Genomic DNA, 21,252 nt, shown 5'->3' with positions numbered 1-21,252 from the left:
ACATACAATCTCTACCAGACAGCCTAAGCCACTTGGTAGAGATACATGGCTGTATCGTCCCCACTTCTGTCGGGATAGGCCGGTCCTGCAGTGGACACTCAAACGGCTAATGATATATATATATATATATATATATATATATATATATATATATATATATATATATATATATATATAGGCCTATATATATAAGCAATCCAACTACTCTAACCATTTCCTCCATTTATCGTTCTGTTTGTGTATTTCCTCTCGCTTCCCTCTTACCTATCTTGTATATGAATTAAAATACTTGATAAAACAAAAATGAAGTATAAAGAGACTGACTGGACTTTATCAGAACATTGTTTTTGTGGGCTACCGTAGTGTGAAAATAATGGTGACAATAATGCGGCTAAAAATGACCGCTGTGACTGTGATAACGGCCGTTGTAATCACTGCTGTGGTGACGGTGACAAATGGTGGTGAGGCTGTTAACCCCATCACAACGAGGGGTGTCTACTGAGCTGAAGAAAATAGTGTGACGGTAATACGGAAAAATATGGAAAAAAAACATCAGTGTACCCAACGGGTTAACTGAGATTATTTTTGGCCACTTCACTACAAGAGATCCTTCTGGTAATAATCAAATAATTTCAGTGCTAAGAGTAAAATACAAGACATCGTACTGAAGGGGCTAACAGTGGTGGTTGCAATGGTGGTGGTGGTTGTAAATTTGAGAGCTGCGATGGGAATATAGCTGACTGTAGCTTGATCACTGGTGGTGACAGTGTTACACCTGCTGATGTTATGTAGCTGAGGTTATAACAGGTGACAGCTTTCAAAACGACGGTGAACGATGACACACACACACACACACACACACACACACACACACACACACACAGAGGGGGGGGTAATTAATGGTTACAGATAGTACAGTACAAGAATAAAACACTGTACATATCATAAACGAACACTTAAGTGTATTACGCAGGAGAGTACATTACTAAAGACAAAACAGTGGGTCTTCGGTTACCCTATTATCACCCCGGGAATAACACGTACTGCCTTGAGTCAACTGAATACTCCCTATTTCTTCTGCTAACCGTTATTATTATTATTATTATTATTATTATTATTAAATACGGGTAGGCTTGTATATCTTCAGGTTGGCTAAATAACGCTCCCATCATCCCTCTCGCCTTATCTCCTGTGTTATATACCATTCCTCTTTGTCTAAGTAACCTATCTTCCGTATCACAAACTCCCTTTCTCTTATATTCTCAGTGATTAATGGCTCATTCTTTTTGTTAATATCATGCCCGGTCACTTAATATGGGGAGTTAATATCTCTTTCTCCCTCTCTCTCTCTCTCTCTCTCTCTCTCTCTCTCTCTCTCTCTCTCTCTCTCTCTCTCTCTCGCCTTTTTCTTGAACTTCAGTAACCTCTGGTAGTTTTTATCAAGGCTGTGCCACCGAACAAAAAGTGTGTGAATATATCTGCCTGCCGTATATAACACCCCCTCTTATCCTACGCACATCTAACCTTCCCGCCTCCTCTCCCGCAGGCACAGTTTCACCGGACCACCCTTTGCTGCGCAACAAGAGGGCGCTGCGACTCAACGTGCCATGCGTTGCCAATGGAGAGTTCTACCGCAACCCCAGCGCCAACCCGGAGAAGATTTGGAGTCTGGGGGAGTGCTCCAAGTACTACCTCTGTCTTGGTGGGTACCGTATAGGCTAAGGCTACTGTTTTTTTTTACCGTTTATTGTGTCTGTTTACCATGTTCTTTAAGAGAAAAGAGAAGTAAATGTGTAAATCAAGTGAATAGTAGAGTGGCTCAGGAAAGAATGATGACCAGTGCTATGAAGGGATACAAAATATAGGAAGCAGAGAACTGAGTAAGGAAGATGCAAGAAATTTGCATGGTGCAAACATTTTATAACGTGTGAGTGTGACACTTTAGTATGATATGAGTGAAAAATCAAGAATAGAAGCCATACAACTGGAATTGTCAGGGAATTTGCGAGGGTTTTCTTTTCAGTGACTACTGACTAGGATGAGTACTACAGTGATTAAAAGTGTGAAGTAAGGAAAGACTTATTAAAAGGCAGAAGAGCGTGTGCCTAGAAAGTACGGTCATATGGATATAATTATTGGACATAGGCAGGGTGGCTCAATGAATAGCCTGTCTGTCAGTTAGTAGGATGGAAGCGTGGTAGGCTTGTGAATTGGAACCAGGATTCCAGGGGCTTGAGTGGTGTGTGAACTGAAATGAATACAAAATACTGTAAATGTGGTTAAATACTAAAACACTTTACTTCGTACAAAAAGTATTTAAATACCAAATACATTACCCATTTGGAAAATGGATCTAAATACTAAACACATTACATAAAAAATGTTTTTAAATACATTACAGTGCATTTTCCAGCACTTACTGTATTTTTTTAATCTAGTGTCCCTTGGTGTTATTAGTTTACTGAGGTCACGGTTTTCAACATTTGACCGAGCTGCTAGAGTGAACGTGGAGTTCTGGGCGAATGTAGAAGCATGTCTGGAGAATTTTGAGATCAGGGAGACAGTGTTTCTGATTGAAGATATAATGTAAATGTGGGGAATGGTAGAACAGATGGGGTAGTTGAACAGTGAGGTGTACCCACTGAAGTGGATGGACTAGTGACGTGGTGGACTTAGTGCAGGGAAGGGCTTGGCGCTAACCAATACCTTTTTCATGCACTGCAGTAAATAGTCAGTAAGTATAATAGTGAGTGATGAGGAGGATGGCAAATGAGCTGAATGAAAATAAAAGACAATGACTGACTATGTATGTGCATGATCATGAGATTTGTGCTTGACACTATAGTCATGATCATGAGATTTGTGCATGACACTATAGTGAACGTTGGTGTGCATCAGGGGTCAGTTTTGAGTCCCATGTTGTTTATCATGGTACTTTAAGCCCTCTCCCGTGACTTCAGAAACGGACTCCCGTGGGAGATGTTGTATACTGATGATTTGGTGTTGATTGCAAAGCACGAAAGGGAGGCGGAGGAAAGGTTTAGGAAGTGAAGAGATGGTATGGGGCACAAGGGCTTAGGGGTAAATGCAGATATAATAGGGTTGGGGGCGGTACTGTCAAAGACGAGGGAGAGTGGCCATGTGCAGTTTGCCACAAGGGCGTGGGAAGTAATTCCATCTTGTGCGGTGTTTGTGATAAATGGGTGCACAAGAGATGTAGTGGTATCAGAGGTAGACTGCGAGATAATGCTGATTTTATGTGTACGGCGTGTCGGGGAGAGCAAGTGGAGATTGTCAGGCGTGAAAGGATTGAACTTGCTGGTGAATCTCTTGAGTGTGTGGAAGAGTTTTGTTATTTGGGAGACATGTTGTGTGCTGGAGGTGGGGCTGAAGCTGACTCTGTGGCTAGGGTGAGAAGTGGTTGGAAGAAGTTCAGGGAGCTGTTGCCTCTCCTGACACTGAGAGGACTCTCCCTACGTGCTAAGGGGTCTTTGTATGCAGCATGTGTTAGGAGTGTAATGCTGTATGGTAGTGAGACCTGGGCAATAAAGGAGGAGGATATTCGCAGGCTCGGACGTACAGAAATGACAATTATTAGGTGGATGTAGTGTGCCTCTGCATGCAAGGTCTGAGGGGGTTGGATTTACGATGGAAGAGTTGAGAGGTAGGATGGGACTGGAGTGTATTGGTGTTGTGATGAGGAGAGGTAGATTGAGATGGTTTGGGCACGTGGACAGGATGAGGGATAATAACTGGGTGAGGAAGGTGAGAAGTGTTAATATTGGTGGTGGGGTTATGAGGGGTAGACCGAGAAAGACATGGGACGAGGTCATTAAGTGTGACCTCAGGGTTAAGGGACTGAACAGGGAAGCTGCAATAGATCGTGCAGTATGGAGAGTCGCCATTAGGTGACCAAGGCCGATGCATGCAAGCATATTGGAGCCTTTAAAAACGAAATGAAACGAAACGAAGTATAGTGTATAGAGGAGGTAATTTGTCTGGTCACTACATAGCTATGTCAAAGATAGTGTTGTAAAGGTGATAGGTAAACAGAGGTAAAGGAAGACAGGAGGAGGCAGATTCTGAAAAAATAAATAAATAAATAAATAAAGGCTGTAGGAGGAGGAAAAAGGGAGGAGTAAGCCTGCGATAAAGAAATCGAGGAGCGACTTGTCTGATATGATTTCGAGCAGATGGAGAAGGTGGAAGGTATGTGTAAGATATTCACAAGGAAATCTATGCAGCATGTGATGTAGTGTACGAGGTGAAGAGTAAACGTACGGGAGTGAAAGGAAAAGCGTGGTGGAATGAGTAGTTGAAATAATTCGTGGAACAGAAGGAAGTATATCCAGATCAGATGGGAAGTAAATGAATTGAGGATATGAAGCCACAGAAAAGAGCTGTATGCTGCGAGAAGGAGAGCGGTGAAGAAATTAGCTCGCGTAAGAAAAAATTAGATGACGATTTCAGAAGTAACCTGGATGTATAAGGGAAGGAATGTAAGAGACTGTTCTGGAAGGAAGTAAAGAAAGTAAGGTAGGATGATACGAACAACAGCAGAAAGTAGAGAGTAAAAGCAGAAGAAAAAATGGTAGAACACTGGTGGTGGAGAGAGAGAGAAAGTGATCAGATGAAGAAAACGTTTTAAGGAGCTCTTAAATTTAGAGAATAAAGTACTGCAAGTATAAGTGGTTGGGTAATGAAGAAGAAGAGAGCCGAAAGGGAGGAGGAGGTCAGTAGGATGGATATGTATGAGGCACTGGAGAAAGTCAACATGGGGAAAACACTAGATTTTGATGGAAAGTGCAGCAAAATGTTGAAGTATGACGCCAGATAGTGCTCGGATAGATACTGAAGAGGTGCAGCTTGGCCTGGGAGAATGGTAGAGTTCCAGAGCACTGGAAGTTAGGGATAATAGCTCTCCAGTACAAAGGGAAAGGGGAAAGAGGACTGTAAGGCAATCATAAGGGTATTTGTCTTTTCAGTATAAAAGGAAGGATATATAGTAAGGTACTTGTCGACAGAGTCAGAGATTGAACCGTGGACTTAGCTGTAGAGGAACAGAGGAGCTTTACGAAGGGGAGGCTGTGTGTTGATCAATGTTCGTTCTAAGATGTTTAGTGAAAGAGTATTTAGTACACAGAATGAAGCTGTATGCTGCCTTCATGGATCCGGAAATGCATATGACTGCACTCAGAAAAGGAATGAAGGTGATGAAAATTTAAGTACTGTAGATGAGAAATTACTGAACATTATCAAGAATATGGATAAGGGCGCAAGGGCTGCAGTGCGTGTGGAGGGTGAAGTCAGTCCTTTTATTTGAATGTTGGATTGAAACGGGAATGTGTCATGCCTCCATGGCTGTTCAGTTTATATAGATGGATGGTGTCATAAATGAAATACAAGGCAGGGTAGTGGATGCTAAAGTGTCCGTGGTGACAGGAAGAGATGGGAGAAATACTAAGAAAGGAGGACAGGCACAGAAAAAGAGTGACAGACATGAAGCAAGAAGTAGGCATCGCTGCATCAAGTGAGTGGATGATGGGCGTCCCTATTTAACACCATTTGGAAAAGTATTCAAAAATAAGTATTTGTAAATAAATTAAAATAAAAAAGTACTTAGACACACATATTAATACACAGAGGAAGAAAGTATTTATTAATGCATGAACATAAGTACAAATGTAATTGAACATGTATTTTAGTACTGCCCATCAGTGTGTGTGAATGTGTGTGCTCCTCATTTCACTAACCCTACACATAGTTTTCTCACTTTCACTCCACCTGCTTCCATGTTTTTGGATCTTATATCTCCTTGTCTTCAGCTGAACTAGTATTAGAAAGCAATGTGAGGAAGGAATTAAAGAGTTCCGGCAGACAAAGTGAAAGTTAGAAAATCTTCAGGACGGAAAGGGGTCATGTGGTGGATGAATGATACCCGACCTGCTCATCAAAATGTAGGCCAATAAGATTAAATCTCCTTCCCTACCAGTATGCCCAATCCATCCCAACCCAAACACACCATCCACCCCAACCCATACACCCAGTCCACCTCAACCTATACACTCAGTTCATGCCAACCCATACACCCAATCCGCCCCTACCCATACAGCAGGTACATCAAACTTATACACTCAATCCATCACAACCTGTACACCCAATCCATCCCAACCCATACACCCAATCCACCCCGACCCACACACCCAATCCATCCCAACTTACACACCCAATCCGTCCCGACCTAAACATCCAATCCATCCCGACCCACAGACCCAGTCCATCCCGACCTAAACACCCAGTCCATCCCAAACCACACACCCAATCCATCCCAACCCACACACCCAATCCATCCCAACCCACACACTCAATCCATCCCAACCCACACACCCAGTCCATCCCGACCTAAACACCCAGTCCATCCCGACCTAAACACCCAGTCCATCCCAACCCACACACTCAATCCATCCCAACCCACACACTCAATCCATCCCAACCCACACACTCAATCCATCCCAACCCACACACCCAATCCATCCCAACCCACACACTCAATCCATCCCAACCCACACACCCAATCCATCCCAACCCACACAATCCATCCCAACCCACACACACAATCCATCCCAACCCACACACACAATCCATCCCAACCCACACACACAATCCATCCCAACCCACACACCCAATCCATTCCGACCCACACACCCAATTCATTCCGACCCACACACCCAATCCATTCCGACCCACACACCCAATCCATCCCAACCCACACACCCAATCCATCCCAACCCACACCCAATCCATCCCGACCCACAAACCCAGTCCATCCCAACCCACACACCCAATCCATTCCGACCCACAAACCCAGTCCATCCCAACCCACACACCCAATCCATCCCGACCCACAAACCCAGTCCATCCCAACCCACACACCCAATCCATTCCGACCCACACACCCAATTCATTCCGACCCACACACCCAATTCATTCCGACCCACACACCCAATCCATCCCAACCCACACACCCAATCCATCCCAACCCACACCCAATCCATCCCGACCCACAAACCCAGTCCATCCCTACTCACTCCATCCCGCCCACAGATGGTGAAGTGTACGAGTTCAAGTGTTCGGTCGGTCTGCTCTTTGACATTGATCGCCAGATTTGTGACTTCAAGGCCAAGGTTTTCAACTGCGATGCTCATATCCGTAAGTGCACTCTCCATTTTTACATTCTTAGTTTTATAACAGGCTATATAAGCTATGGTTGGTTTATCTTTATTATTTTCACCGTAATGTTTAGTTTATCTTTACCGCACCCTAATGTGTGCTTTATTTTTCACCGTAATGTTGGTTTATCTTTAACTCTGAAATTTGCCTAACATTATCCCCAACATTACGTGTGTGTGTAAGACGCGAGTTTGCTACTAGTTGTATGTACATTTTGTTAAGTTAATCTGTTATTTGTTCATCGGACTGAGGATGCTTGACCGAACAGTTTTTCTCCATCCCTACATCCAATTTTTTTTTCCACTTGTTCATTACGTGAAGTCTGTACTGTAGAGACTGCTGCTCTTGCTTTTTCATTCTACAGTATTTTGCATCTCTCCTTCGCTTTTTTACCCTCTGTATCAATAGTTAACTCCTTCGCTGTAGTGATACTTTTTAAATTTAATTCTTGTTCTTTCTCCCACCAAACGTTTTTATTCAGTTTAGCAGAAACTTTTCGAACTGGAGGGTTAGATATAGAACTTTAAGTAACCCCTTCAGTATGACGGGTCTTTTTTGTTCTGAATAAAATCGTCTGAAGGAAGAATACAAAAAACAAAATGTCGTCGGGCTGAATGGGTTAACCTAGACTACTTCCCCACAGAGGTAACAACACCCAAGTCACTGTTGTAAACGGATAAATCAACACCTGAGGGGTGTGACCAGCACAGGCAGCGTTTATGATGTCAGTCATATGTTTCACAGTATCGCAGCTTTTGCCAAACAGCTGATACTGAAAATTGGTGGAAACTGGAAAGTCTATTGTTGCTGTTGTCGTTGTTGCCCCAGGCTTATCTGAACGTAAACCCAGTGGACTACAGGCTGAAGTTGCCCTTCTCCTGCAGTTCATCATCTTCCTCTCCGAGGATAGGAAGGGAGCTAAAGAACGTTGGTAAAACCGCTGCTGGCAGTGGAGCAGCCTGGTTTATTGGTGCCATCGTGTGAAGGTGCCCTTCCAACAATATATCAGCTGTGTATGTGACACTGGAACTTTTATAAGCAATTTCTCTGTAATTCACTACTGACTCAATAACAGAACAAAATGTTAATAAAGACAGTTTATAATGAGGCCTTACTTGTGTCCTTGTACGGCATTACTAGTTAACCTCACGTACCTCCCCCCCTCCCCCTCTTCAGAGGTAACTACACCAGAGCCAGTGCCGATATGTGTTTGTGGGGAAGTACGCGACACCCTTTTTATACACTGAAGCTGGAACATGGTCAGAATTTGAATACAAAGTTGACTGCATAAAATAGTGAGCGTTACTTACGACGTAGAAATGAGTCCTCTTGGTTAATGGCCAAGCCAACCCTCCAGTCTGACAAAACTTAGCAGTCAGTTGAGTTCAAAAGGGTCAGAGATCTTCATTAGATTTATATGAAAACTGCAATAGTTAACCTCACCATATCTCCCCAGAGGTAACCACACCCAAGCCGCTGCTGTCAACGGATAATCCAATATGTGACTTCGGGGAGTACGCGTGTGCCGACAAGACCTGCCTTCCTTCAGAGCTCTTCTGTGACGGCCAGGTCGACTGTAAGGATGGTTCAGATGAGGGGTGGTGTGGTGAGTATTTTATGTATGTATTTATTTATTTATTATTACTAGGTTTCCTGGACTGTTCCACGGGAGTCAGATTCTATCTTATCTGATCTTTAGATGGAAAAAAGCGTCAGGATGATGTTAATTATTTTTCACAGCATTCTGTTCATGATTCTCCTGCTGTTGTAATTTCTTGTTCCTGTTTTAATTTTTTTGGATTTCACCTATCCCATGCATTAGTATTGTACTTTAACTGCTATCAATAAAATAATATATTTTTCATTATTTCTGTTCTTGTATCTCGAGACAGTTTCATTCAGCTCAGGCATTTAGAGAGACTTCATTGAACCGGAGCGGTAAGGTGAAACTTTCATTAGCCTTTTCACTGCCGTGGGGTTGTCTTAAACTGAATAAAATTGCCTGGCAGTAGCACCACGAAAATTATGACCTCGGGCTGGAAGGGTGCATCAGAAATAAAGTAAGAGTGATGATGGTTTGGAAAAATAGAACTGAAGAGGGTTAAATAAAGATGAAGAAAGATGTGAATGGAAACTGTTTATTTGTCATTACCAGCCTTGACGAATGATAGAAATATGACTTAATGACGTCGAATTATACAGGTAGCTAGAGATATTGTATGACAGTATTGTTATATAACATCTTTACTCAGTGTGTCCCAAATTCTCACATTAACATTACTTCTGATTATATACAGGCATTGCTCATTAGTCAAGGATATGTTCCTGAATATCATAACAGCTTTATGCCATAAACTATGTGAATCTGACTGATCAGCTTTATAGAAGCCATTAAATTGATATATATATATATATATATATATATATATATATATATATATATAGATAGAGAGATAGATAGATAGATAGATAGATAGATAGATATATGTATATATATATATATATATATATATATATAAATATATATATATATATATATATATATATATATATATACAGTATACATCATCATCATCAGCCGTTTGAGTATCCACTGCAGGACAGGCCTATCCCGACCGAAGTAGGGACGATACAGCCATGTATCTCTACCAAGTGGCTTAGGCTGTCTGGTAGAGATTGTACAGTATGTAGGGTGAGAAGTGCTTGTAAGTGTAACTGTAGTGTTGGAGTGGCTTTGGATGTGTGTGTAGTCTGTGAACCAAGTGTAATCGGCCCGCGCAAGCCGACTGGGTGCAAGTATAGTTAGCATACTTTTATAATATGAGACACTGGTTCAACCACAGCTCCCCTTATGTCCGCCAATGCAGTACGTGGCCGGGTTTACGCTTCCAAAGTTTATTACCCTGGCGGGGTGCGAACCCTGGCGCACCCGTGTACGAAACGCACACTCTACCACTGTATATATATATATATATATATATATATATATATATATATATATATATATATATATATATATATATATATATATATTTCAGTAACTGACATTGGGTTTAACCCATCATGTATGGTGACGTCATTTTTGGTGCACACTCGCTTCCTTCCTTCAGTGGTTCCCCAAAGTGGGATTATTCCCCCCAGCTAGACATAGATAGATCATAATAGCCTTGCTGGGGTTACAGGAGACCGCTACCGCTCACAGCCAAGGCAGCTACCCGGGCGCGGCGCGTACTCTCGACCTCGCGATCCAGAGCCACAAACCTTACCACTGAGCTCCCCAGCTCCCCAGTGGTTGCTCAATTGTTGCGTTCGGTAGCCACCTGTACAAAATACCAGAACATCTGTGGCCCCTTCTACAATTTCATTTAAATAAGCATACAAAGCAACGTTGCTCGAATGAGTATGTTGGAGGTGAAATTTTAACGACTGTTAGAGACGAGGTGTCTTCACGTTAACAGCAAAATAGTGAATTTAGAGCTTAGTGGTATTTTTGTTGCCAAGTAGTTGTCATAACAAGAGCACAAGAGAGAGGTCATCTTCATCGTGGAATCTAATACACTGTCACGATATTATGATCAAGAGCATGAACAACCCCATTTTGCAGAAGTAGGTAGACTGAAATGCCAGGAACATCCTGACAGCCAGATTTATTATAATGCGGCAGTGTCCTGTTCTCATCCAAAACACTATCAACCTTCTCTCTCCACTCCAGTTGTGTCTTAAGCAAGTGTATCGCGTAAAAGGTCCACGAATTTATCTCGCATTGTTTCTTCGTCTGTTCTACACGAGGTGGTTGAAAGAAAAATGATTCCTTACTATTGCTGCCTCAGAAAATTGATGATGAAATTATATTTCTTTTGACTTCAGATAAATGACGTTACTCATGGCCTCCCGAAGAAATTCATTATGGCACTGCTTTTGGTGAAGGTGTTAGAGATGACAAGGCTTAATCTCTTCATTTCTGAATGTATCGCCACAGCTGAGTGAATCATCTGACTGCAGCAAGAATACAATACAAAAGACGTCCTTGGGCTTAGTGGGTAGAAGCAATATATAGCATCCAAAAATGCGACTTATATTGAGTTAGGTGGAAAAATAGACAGGCAAATTGGAAAGTGAGTTACGATAATGATGTGGGTGTAATTGAAATTTGAAAGCATTCAGGAAATACTCTGAAATCGTATGGCCATGTAGAGTGGATGCAGAATGGGAGACTGACTAGAAGAGTGCAAGTGAGGAGGAGGGGGAGACCAAAGGGGCGATGGAGGGCTATTATGGAGATTTATATGACAGAAGGGGAGCGAACTGGAGAGAGAGGGCCGCCTGACGGCGGGACAGGGTAACATGCAGGCGATTTGTTTATGGTCACCCCATATGGGATTAAGTCGGCTGGCTATAGACTGTTAAGCAGATAATGAGGAAGTGCTGACTAGTCTATAAGTCCGGTATGTGCTCTAAAATATCACATTTTCCATACAACTATGTTCATATTCTACTTGATCCAGATTTTAGTCCTTTTGCAGTTTATTTCGCACAACTCATTGGATGAAAAGGACAACACTACCACCCCACGGTCTTTTCACAGCACTGACTGGCACCATTCTCTAGTTTTAATTTAGTGCTACAACCCAACATTTAAGATGGAGACTGCAACTTTAGGCCAGCATTGAGTAAAATGAGCATAAAACTGTAAATTAGGGAAACTGGGGGAAACTGGCAAATAAGCTTTGTCGTTGTTGCTTTGACCCCAGGCTCATCAGGATATGAATCACGTGTACTGCAGGCTGAAGTTGCCCATTTTCTGCGGTACACAATCCTCTTGTCGGAAGATAGAGAGAGCTGAGGAGCGTTTGTATAACCAGGCAGCTGTGCCTAGTTATATCAGTGCCACCGTGTGAAGGCGTCCCTCTCCGGCTTTACAGATATTGGCTGAAATATAGAGGACAATTTCCCTTTAGTGTGCCCAGCATTAGCGCCGAGAATATGATGATGTGCTTAGTCAGTTTATTTGTACATCACACTATTTTATTGAACTTAGAAAAGGCCTTTGTTGTCAGTAAGGTTAATGAAGACTGTATCAAATTTTCCTAGATACAAAAGTCTATCGTGATTTTTAAAAAAGGTGTGGATATAGCGAGAATAAGATGTAATAATATGCAGTCTCTCTCTCTCTCTCTCTCTCTTCTAATATACTATAGCAGTAGTCGTGTGTCTGTGTGTGTGTGTGTGTATGTGTATTTTAGGTAGCCAAAACTACACATTCAGATCGCACCAAAACTGGCACAAAATTGCAAAAAATTCGCTGGTGAAAAAACTTGGTCCCATCACGATTGAAAAATTTTTACTATATTTAATGAACGATGACATTTTGACCAAAAAAAGCCGCTCCTGCCGCCCAGCATAGGATCTCCATAGACTTTTTTGCCCACAGGTACTGCACAACTAAAGTATTTTGGATTTGCGTTCGGATATCTTGGGTTCCATTCCCAAAGCTGCAAATAGCACAATCAGTTGGTTAGCTGCAAAAAATCCAAGTGACAACATTACACTAGAACAGCACATAAACGCGAGAGCCCTCTGCAGGAGCAAGTGCGAGGGGCCCAAAGGGCCCACGAGCACTTGTTCTCTCTCTATTGAAATACCCACCCCAACAGGAGACCCCAGTAGGGGTGGTGCAATACTCACCCCATGGAGGAGCCACGGACAGGGTGTCGAAACACCCACCCCAGGGGCAGACCACAGGGAGGTGCATAGGGCGCATGTAGGGTCCAGTCAAGACGGGCCTATATCCCCGACGACCTTGAGCCCCTCTTCCCCTCAACGCAGCCAGGAGCAGGAACGCCACCCCAGCAGACTGATTTACAGCCGGGCCAGCCCTCGCCAGGGTCGGGGTGGGACTTGTCTTAGTACAGTCCCAGGCAGCACTGCGATGACAACCACTGTCCGTATCGGGAAGGAAGAGACGGCCACCGTATGCTCTTCTGCTGCTACCCCCTGCAGGACCATGGTGACGACCGTCATCCACACCGGGAAGGAAGGGATGGCCACGCTACCCCCTGCAGGATCGCAGTGACGGCCACCATCTGCACCGGGAAGGAAGTGATGGCCACCGTACACCCTTCACCTGCAGCCATTCCTGGAACGCACCACGGTAATGGCCACCATCTGCACCGGGAAGGGGAGAACAGCCACTGTACGTTTCCCAGCTGTGGCCCCAGAGAAGGGCAGAACCGTGATGATGGCCACCATCTGCACCAGGAAGGGACGGCCACTGTACACCCTTCGCCTGCTGTCTCAGTGGTACGTGGAACCGTGACGATGGCCACCGTCCACGTTGGGAAGGAGGGAATGGCCACCGTACGTCCCTCGTTCACTTCCCTTGTGACTACCCCTATGGAGGACGTCCCTTGCTTGCTTCACCACCCACCCAGAGGTTGAGTTGGACACTCTTTTCTCTCTCTCCCTGCAGGTGCAGTTCCCAGGAGAAGTTGCAGTTGGAGGAGCTCTGGCGAGGTCCTGTTGTGAGCCTGGGAGTCAGAGCCCTGCAGCCAGCATCCAGGTGACACCTCCCGCTGTCGGACTCCATGGGGAAGGGATGCCGCAGGCAGCTCCTGACAGCAACTCGACCCAAGAGAGACCTCAGCCCCCAGACGCCCAGGGGCATCCCCAGGACTCCAGGGTGTGACCTTCCCAGCCCCATCAGCAGGTGGTCCTCCTCCAGGAGTAGACAAAGGCAGGCCAGCCTGCTCACCCTGTTCAGTTCCGGTCCAGAGGGTCGCCTTCCCCACCAAGGCCCCACTAGGGAAGGGCCTCCCTCCACGCCGACCAGCAGCCCACTCCGGACGCCCCAGCCCTCGGCAGTAGTCCCGTGCCTCCTGCAGGAGGGCACACCTAACGAGATTCCTCCCACACCCAGGCGACACCTGTAAGCAGCCCAGGACCACAGCAGCCCGGACCAGAGTCTACTAGTCCTATTGTGTCCCCTGACTTGACCAGTGAATAATATTAATACCGTAATCTGTTCACTGTTGTAATTAAGGTAATATACGTGTAAAGGTTGGTTTACCAGAGTTTTTATGCCCTGTTCCTCTTGTGTATTCTAGACCTGGTCTCGAAAGAGAACCCCAGTTCAGTAGCTAGTGTTCAGAGGATGAGAAGTCGACCCCAGAACATGTAGCATAACATTACATACATATATATATATATATATATATATATATATATATATATATATATATATATATATATATGGCAGGGTCATACTTTACTTGGCTTTAGAAATTTCGCAACAACTCTTCCTTAGCGATTTATTTTGCATAGTGCACCTGAAAATTCTCTTGTACTGTATGTTACTTATTCAGCTTTAGTATCGACACTGGTTAAATCAATAACAGGTGCTGGAGAGGGACACCTTCACGTGGTGATACCGATGTAACCAGACGGCTCCTCTACCCGGTTGTACAAACGTCCCTTATCTCCCTGCCTGTCCCCTCAAAGGAAGACGGTGGGCTGCGGGATGACACTGCCCACAGTCCACCAGGCTCACGTCCAGATGAGCCTGTGACAATAACAATAAAAACATTCGTGAGGGTATTAAGGTGTAATGTACAGAGTGTACGAGTATAGCTAAGGAAGAGTTGTTATGAAATGTTCAAAGCCATTTATAATACAGTCCATTATAGCGAGGGACTTTTTGCCAGATGCCGAGCACGACCCTAACGCTGCCCCGCGCTGTGACTACTCCAACTGCACCCTCCCCTACTGCTTCTGCTCTCGCGACGGCACACTTATACCAGGCAACATGGAGCCGGCACAGGTAAGTCTTCTGTGTTGCCTGAGTGTATTCCTCAGAAGAGGGTGATGGGGATTCCAGTTATTCCTCTAATTCACTAATTCCCAACCAGATAGGCCTATTGTTATGTACGATCCATAAGTATCATCATCACTGATTTTTTTTTTTTTTTTAAATCCTAAAAATGGGGTGAGGTAAGACCGAAAAACAGAAAGTACAAAAGTAGGAAAGCTATCATCGAGCATGGCCAGTGATATGGGGCACAGTCATTTACACACTGTTCAGGCTTTCAAAAGCCTTTCCTTGTGAGGCGGAGTCAGGCTTTTGAAGTCTTGAGTGATGTGCGAATGATTAGGTGGCCCATTTCACAGGTCATGCTGTTTGATAGTTGTACTTTTGGCCTTTCCCTTTCGTTGTTTTTGGATTCTACTTCACTCTACCATCTGTGCAAGAATTAGGGTCGGAATGATGGTTACAGTGATGATGATGATGATGATGATCAGTACGATATTGAAGATGGCGTCTCCAGACAATTTTATTCATTGTCGACATCCTGCCCTTTTTTCAGCGAAGTGAGTCAGTTATTGACACATCATTCAGGTCTCTGAAAAACTGGCTTCGCCTCATAGGCTTAGCCATATATATATATATTTTTTTTCTAATACACCTGTCAGATAGCCAGTCCATTGAATATTAAGTTACAGTGGGATGCCAGATCTTTGTCTTGTTTCTCTTCCGTCAATCAGATCGATCCACTTTCATATCTCATTCTCACATACTTCCTCCCACCTAGCCTAGTGCCTCACTCACATACTCTTGTCATTACCCTGTTTTCATCTAGTTTCTTCATACTACCCTACAGTTTAAACACACTCTTCCACCATATTAACAAACTCTTTTAGCTGCTCCACATCATAATTACCTTGTCCACACTACGCACTTCACACATTCCTCAATATTCCCATTTTCTGCTGTTCATCCTTTTAACTTTTCGCTCGCCTCACCATACCAGAGTCCCGCACCCATACATTAAAGTATTCACTATCACAATTTCATGCTATCTTCTTTCAGCCTCTATGCTTAAGTTTTGTTTAGCATTAAACCCTCTAACGCCAGCCGCATTCCTTCCATGTGGCACCCTTCTTTCCACTTCCTTTTACACCTATACCTCCCTATTCTGTTACTGCACTGATGCATTTCAGCTCTACCATTTCAAGTCTCTCTATTCACCAGCGCATCGCACTGAGATCTCTCTCAGCAACCGTCACTTTGTGCATATCTATTTCAGTTTTCAAATCATAATCTCACAGATACAAAATTCTGTACCAGTCTACATAGCATCCTCTTACAATTTCATTCAACCGACGACAGACCTCTTGTTCAAAAGAAATCAATACAAAAGCAGTATTCATACAATTTCTTTATTTTGAAGCCTGTCAACTCAGTAAACTTGTTTGGAGGTGGCAAGAGTTAAATAAAAACGGCATCATCAAATTAAGGCTGGTCCTGGAGATGGATGTCTTCATGTGACGGCACCATTACACCTAATTCGGTAGCTCTGCTGCCTGATTATAAGAATGTCCCTCAGCTCTCTTCCTGTTCTCCTAAAGGAGGGTGCTGGGCTGCTGGAAAACAGTAATTTCCTTTCCAGTCCATCAGGCTCACATCTAGATGAATCTGAGGACATAACTGCAACAATATCCATCCATCATCCAATCCTACGTTGCCCCATGAGGAGCGTAGGAGCCCGGGGCTAGGCATGTTGGTCCCGACATTTAAGATGAGAGTGATCAGCCTCACTCATCCCTGAGTGGCATTACGTGAGCAATAAACCCCAACCATCCCTCGGATATAAACCTTCACCTGCTCAATCCGATTGGAGCACTGAAATTACCCACTAAACCACCAGGCGCCAAAATTTGGTTTTATGGTTACCACCCAGCGTAGTAAATGGTTTCCTGGTGTACAGGAGAACATTTGGCTTGTCATTCAAGGTAGAATCACCCACAGGCAGAAGGAAGAGGAAAGAAAGACAGAAGAGGGAGTGTAAAGTCATCCGTAGGCAGAAGGACGAGGAAAGAATGACGGAAAGAAAGACAGAAGAGGATCGAAGGAAAGAAGGATGGAGGAGAGGAAAGGGCAGACACCCGAGAGCAGCACTACATCAAGTGAGTGGATGGTGATGGTGAGCGCCCCCACCTACCACTAAACAGCCACAATAACAAAAGAATAATAAGTAATTGGCAGTTATCATTCTTAACTTTATATAAATAATTACCCTCACGGGTTAATACACATGTATTATGACTTAATTTCTTTGGCCCAAGTTATGTAGACTTTTTTTTTATTATGCTTCCACCAGATCATTTTATCAGTTTAGGAGGGCATTCAAGTCAAGTTGTGAAAAGATTAATGAAAGCTAAGTGTTCATCTAACTTCTCCAAAGTTGAGCTAAACATTTGTGATAGCATGAATATATTTAAATACAGTAGTATGTCACTGTACTGAAGATGTTAACTATGCCTTTACCTCAGGTTCCTTAGGTGCATCATAATATTTTATGATGATGTGAATTTCTAGGACTGGGATCCCCTTTTACAATAGCTAGCTACATAAACCCGTCACTGGCTACACCCCCTGGAGGTCAACCTCCCATTTACCTGTTTTCCCTCATGGACCAGCCATCCCTCGTGGACGTACTGTATGACACATGTCTTCCATGAAACCTATTTTCCCACACACGTATTTTCTCTCCCTGGGGAGACACCTGTTCCCCACTCAGACCTATTTTCTTCCCTTAATCTATTTTTACTCAGTGGACTAACCATAGCTCCAATACCCAAAGAACCCACCTTCTCCCACGGGAAGACATCTATTCCCCACATGGCCCTATTTTCTCCCGTGGACCTGTTTCCCCCATGAACCTATTTTGCCCAATGGAAGTACTTCCCCACTTGGGTCTGTAGCTCCCATGGATCTATATTCCCACCTACCATGTGCCTATTTTCCTCATATGAGACTTACCTATTCCCCCACTGACCTATTTCCCTTCCCTGGGGAGGACTTACTCAGTCCTCGGATGGGTCTATTTTTCCCCTTCAATGTGTGACTCATACATACCCTCCCTAAACCAATATTCCAAATGGACCTACTGTAGCTTGCTTTCACCCATCGACTCACCCAATGCACTATGTCCCACTTGCAGCAGAATGACTGAGCAGGTCCTTCCCCCCCCCCCACAGAGAGAGAGAGAGAGAGAGAGAGAGAGAGAGAGAGAGAGAGAGATGGGGGGTGAGGGTAGCACAGGAGCTCTTTTATATATCAGATGGTTTAGCTATTTTCACAGTCCTGGTATGCCTCCTCAAGATTTTCCGTTGTTGTTACTGCTGGTGGTGGTGGTGGTGTTGCTGCTGCAACCTTAGGTTCATCAGGGTGTGAACTCAGTAAACTATAGGAAACCAGCCACTTCAGCTGGTCAGTCCCAGTGCTTTTTATGCTGTCGCTGTGGTGAAGGATTGACTGCACTGCGACAGTGTTGTGCATAAAGCGAGTAAGTATGTTGTGATGCGGGTGTTGCACTGTAGTGTGGGCATAATGGATTGTTTGTAAGTCGTACTTTGTTTAGGAACTGTAATTGGGGAGGGTCATCTTCCCGTGGTGGCGCTGACATGCACGGATGGGGAACCTTCCAAGACGAAGATTCAGCTCACGGACCTCAGCTCTCCCCACTCCCTGAAAGGAGGCTGGTGGGATACAGAGTCAGGGTAAAGCCGCACTCCTTGATAAGCTGCTTTAAATCCTTGCAGTAACGTGGTTGAGCCTTAGGTTACTCAGATGTTGACCATAACATTTGATGCAGGGAACTATGAGAACTGTGACCTCTTTCACTTCATTACTAGCTTTTTCAAGTTTATGGTTTAATTACTCTCAAGTCGGTGGTGGTAACTAGCCCCTTTCCTCAGATGATGACCTTAACGTTGGATGATGCAGTGAAGTATGAAAACTGGGACCTGTACATAACTCTCGTCCGACACTTGTCAAGACTTTGGTGTAATTCCTCTCAAGACAGTGTTTTATCTAGTTCTTTCCCTTAGGTTCCTCAGATGGTGACCCTAACGTTTGACGATGCTGTGAATTACGAGAACTGGGACCTGTACAAACAAGTGTTCAAAAAAGACCGTACCAACCCCAACGGCTGCCCCATCCACGGCACCTTCTACATCTCCCACGAGTACAACAATTACCAGTACGTGCAGCAGCTGTGGAATGATGGACATGAGATCGCAGTGCATTCCATTACGTAAGTTCTGGTCTGTGTTAATGTACAGACAGTCCCCGTTACAAGTAAGGGATGTGTTGTAAATATTGTAAGTTTTCACATATAATTGTTACTGTAAACTGGGAGGACTGGCAAAACAACTTCATAGGTAACAATAAAATGTTGATAGGCAACTTACAATGAGGACAGAGTAGAAGTAGTAGTTGCAACCCCAGGCTCATCTGAAATGTGACCCCACTGGACTGCAGGCTGAAACTTCGCCCCTCCCCAGTCTACTATTCTCCTTTCAGAGGAATAGGTAAGTAGCTGAGGAACATTTGTATAACCAGGCAGTGGATCCGCCAGGCTATATTAGTGCCATCACATGAAGCCGTCCCTCTCCAGCACAATATAACGAGGACTTACTTTATTTCAATACAGTTAGACCTCAGTCAGTGCTTTCAGTTACAGAAGGAATTTTTCATTTTTATTCTTGCTACCTAGAACTTTATTCACCTTAGTCAAGACCTCTTCAAGCGATGGAGTTAATGACGACAATATCTAACCCTTCCAGATTGAAAAATCACTCATAACTTAATAAAAACAGACAGAGCAAGAATAAGAGAAAGAATATGTCATTAGACTGAGGGCGTCACGCCGTAAGTAAAACTGTTTTGTATATACTGTATGTTTGCCTTCACTCATACAGCTACCAAACTGTACACAATCAAGGGGGGCAGGGAAGAATTTTTCCCAGTTTCCCTGCCTATCCTAAGAGGCGACTAAATGGGGCCCTTTTATCACCCATCTTTCTCTTCTTACTGTCCTCTTTCTCTTTTCTGTCCAATCTCTCTTCGTGATATTTCCGTGTTTCTTCCGGCCTTTTATTTTCCCTCTACTCCTGTCAGGTTAGACATTTGGTTTCATGACACGAAGAGTTTTAAGGAATTCACATTGACACTGACCTTATCTCCCTTACACCACTTTCATGCCAAGACCACTTCAACGCCAGCCTTAGTGCCACATAGCTATATTATGGCCTGGTCCTAGTTCTTCATTATTCTTTCCTTCCTTCAATATCTTTCAGCTAATCTAAAATCCTCCCTTTAGTTTCTAATTATCCTCTTCCGTGTCCTCCCTACTACTCATTATACATTTAAATCATACACTGCCGTACTATCTTTGTTATCTGGCACTTGGATTTCACCATTTACACACTTCACAGTCAAATTGTGGAGAATAGGTATTAATGTGATAAAACACGAAATACAAAAAAATTCTACAAGCATATACATTTCTGTTGCCAGACACCTTAAGAAGAGAGAAGGATCTAGGAGTGATTATTAATAAAAGACTATCTCCTGTTGACCACATCAGCGAGAAGGTACGGAACATGTATACATTACTTGATAATATGAGAACAGCATTCACATGTAAATGAAGACATGTTGAGAAAGATCATAACATCATTCATCAGACCAACGCTGGAGTATGCATCATTAGTCTGGAATCCTCATCTCAAAAAACACATACTGTAGATAAGATTGAAAAAGCACAAAGGGCAGCTACAGCATGGGTACCAAGCTTAAGGGATCTAAGGTACAAAGAAAGACTAGAAAAAGAATCTACCAACACTACAGGAGAGAAGAAAAAGAGGAGACATGATTATGCTGTATAAATGCGTCTTAGGGAATGAAAAAATAGACATAAATGAGTTTAAACATTGGCAAATCTGTCAATTTCTTTAACCCATTAGCACCCGGTGTTCTCAATATTGGACAGAACAGGGCATTTTCAAAATTTCATTAAGAAGGGAATCCCGGGGTAGGTATCTATGAGTTTCGCGACTATGAGCCGAAAGGCGCAGGGTGGTACGCCTAGCACCCTTCCTGCAAAATTCCCCGCACAGAAGCCCTGGAAGTCAATGGGATATAACCTATGGGGATTCATCAGCAAGAGGACACTGCAACAA

General features: G+C 43.7%; 1 protein-coding gene across 1 annotated transcript in view; it reads left to right on the top strand.

The window, feature by feature from the left end:
- The first annotated feature begins 385 nt into the window (after positions 1–385).
- The window catches only part of ChLD3 (Chitin and LDLR binding deacetylase 3), a 35,714-nt gene continuing 14,847 nt past the window's right edge, over positions 386–21,252 (top strand). The window contains exons 1-6 of the mRNA XM_080277818.1: positions 386–461; positions 1,547–1,702; positions 7,105–7,209; positions 8,687–8,836; positions 14,931–15,046; positions 19,117–19,322. Coding sequence (XP_080133944.1) covers positions 386–461; positions 1,547–1,702; positions 7,105–7,209; positions 8,687–8,836; positions 14,931–15,046; positions 19,117–19,322 — 809 coding nt within the window. The remainder of the gene's footprint in view (positions 462–1,546; positions 1,703–7,104; positions 7,210–8,686; positions 8,837–14,930; positions 15,047–19,116; positions 19,323–21,252) is intronic.

Source organism: Coenobita brevimanus, chromosome 71 (genome assembly GCF_032717465.1).
Source record: "Coenobita brevimanus isolate Jiangsu-jjx chromosome 71, ASM3271746v2, whole genome shotgun sequence".
Classification (NCBI taxonomy): Eukaryota; Metazoa; Arthropoda; class Malacostraca; order Decapoda; family Coenobitidae; genus Coenobita; species Coenobita brevimanus.
Note: the sequence above shows the minus strand (reverse complement) of the source record. Positions and strands in the feature narration are given on the sequence as shown.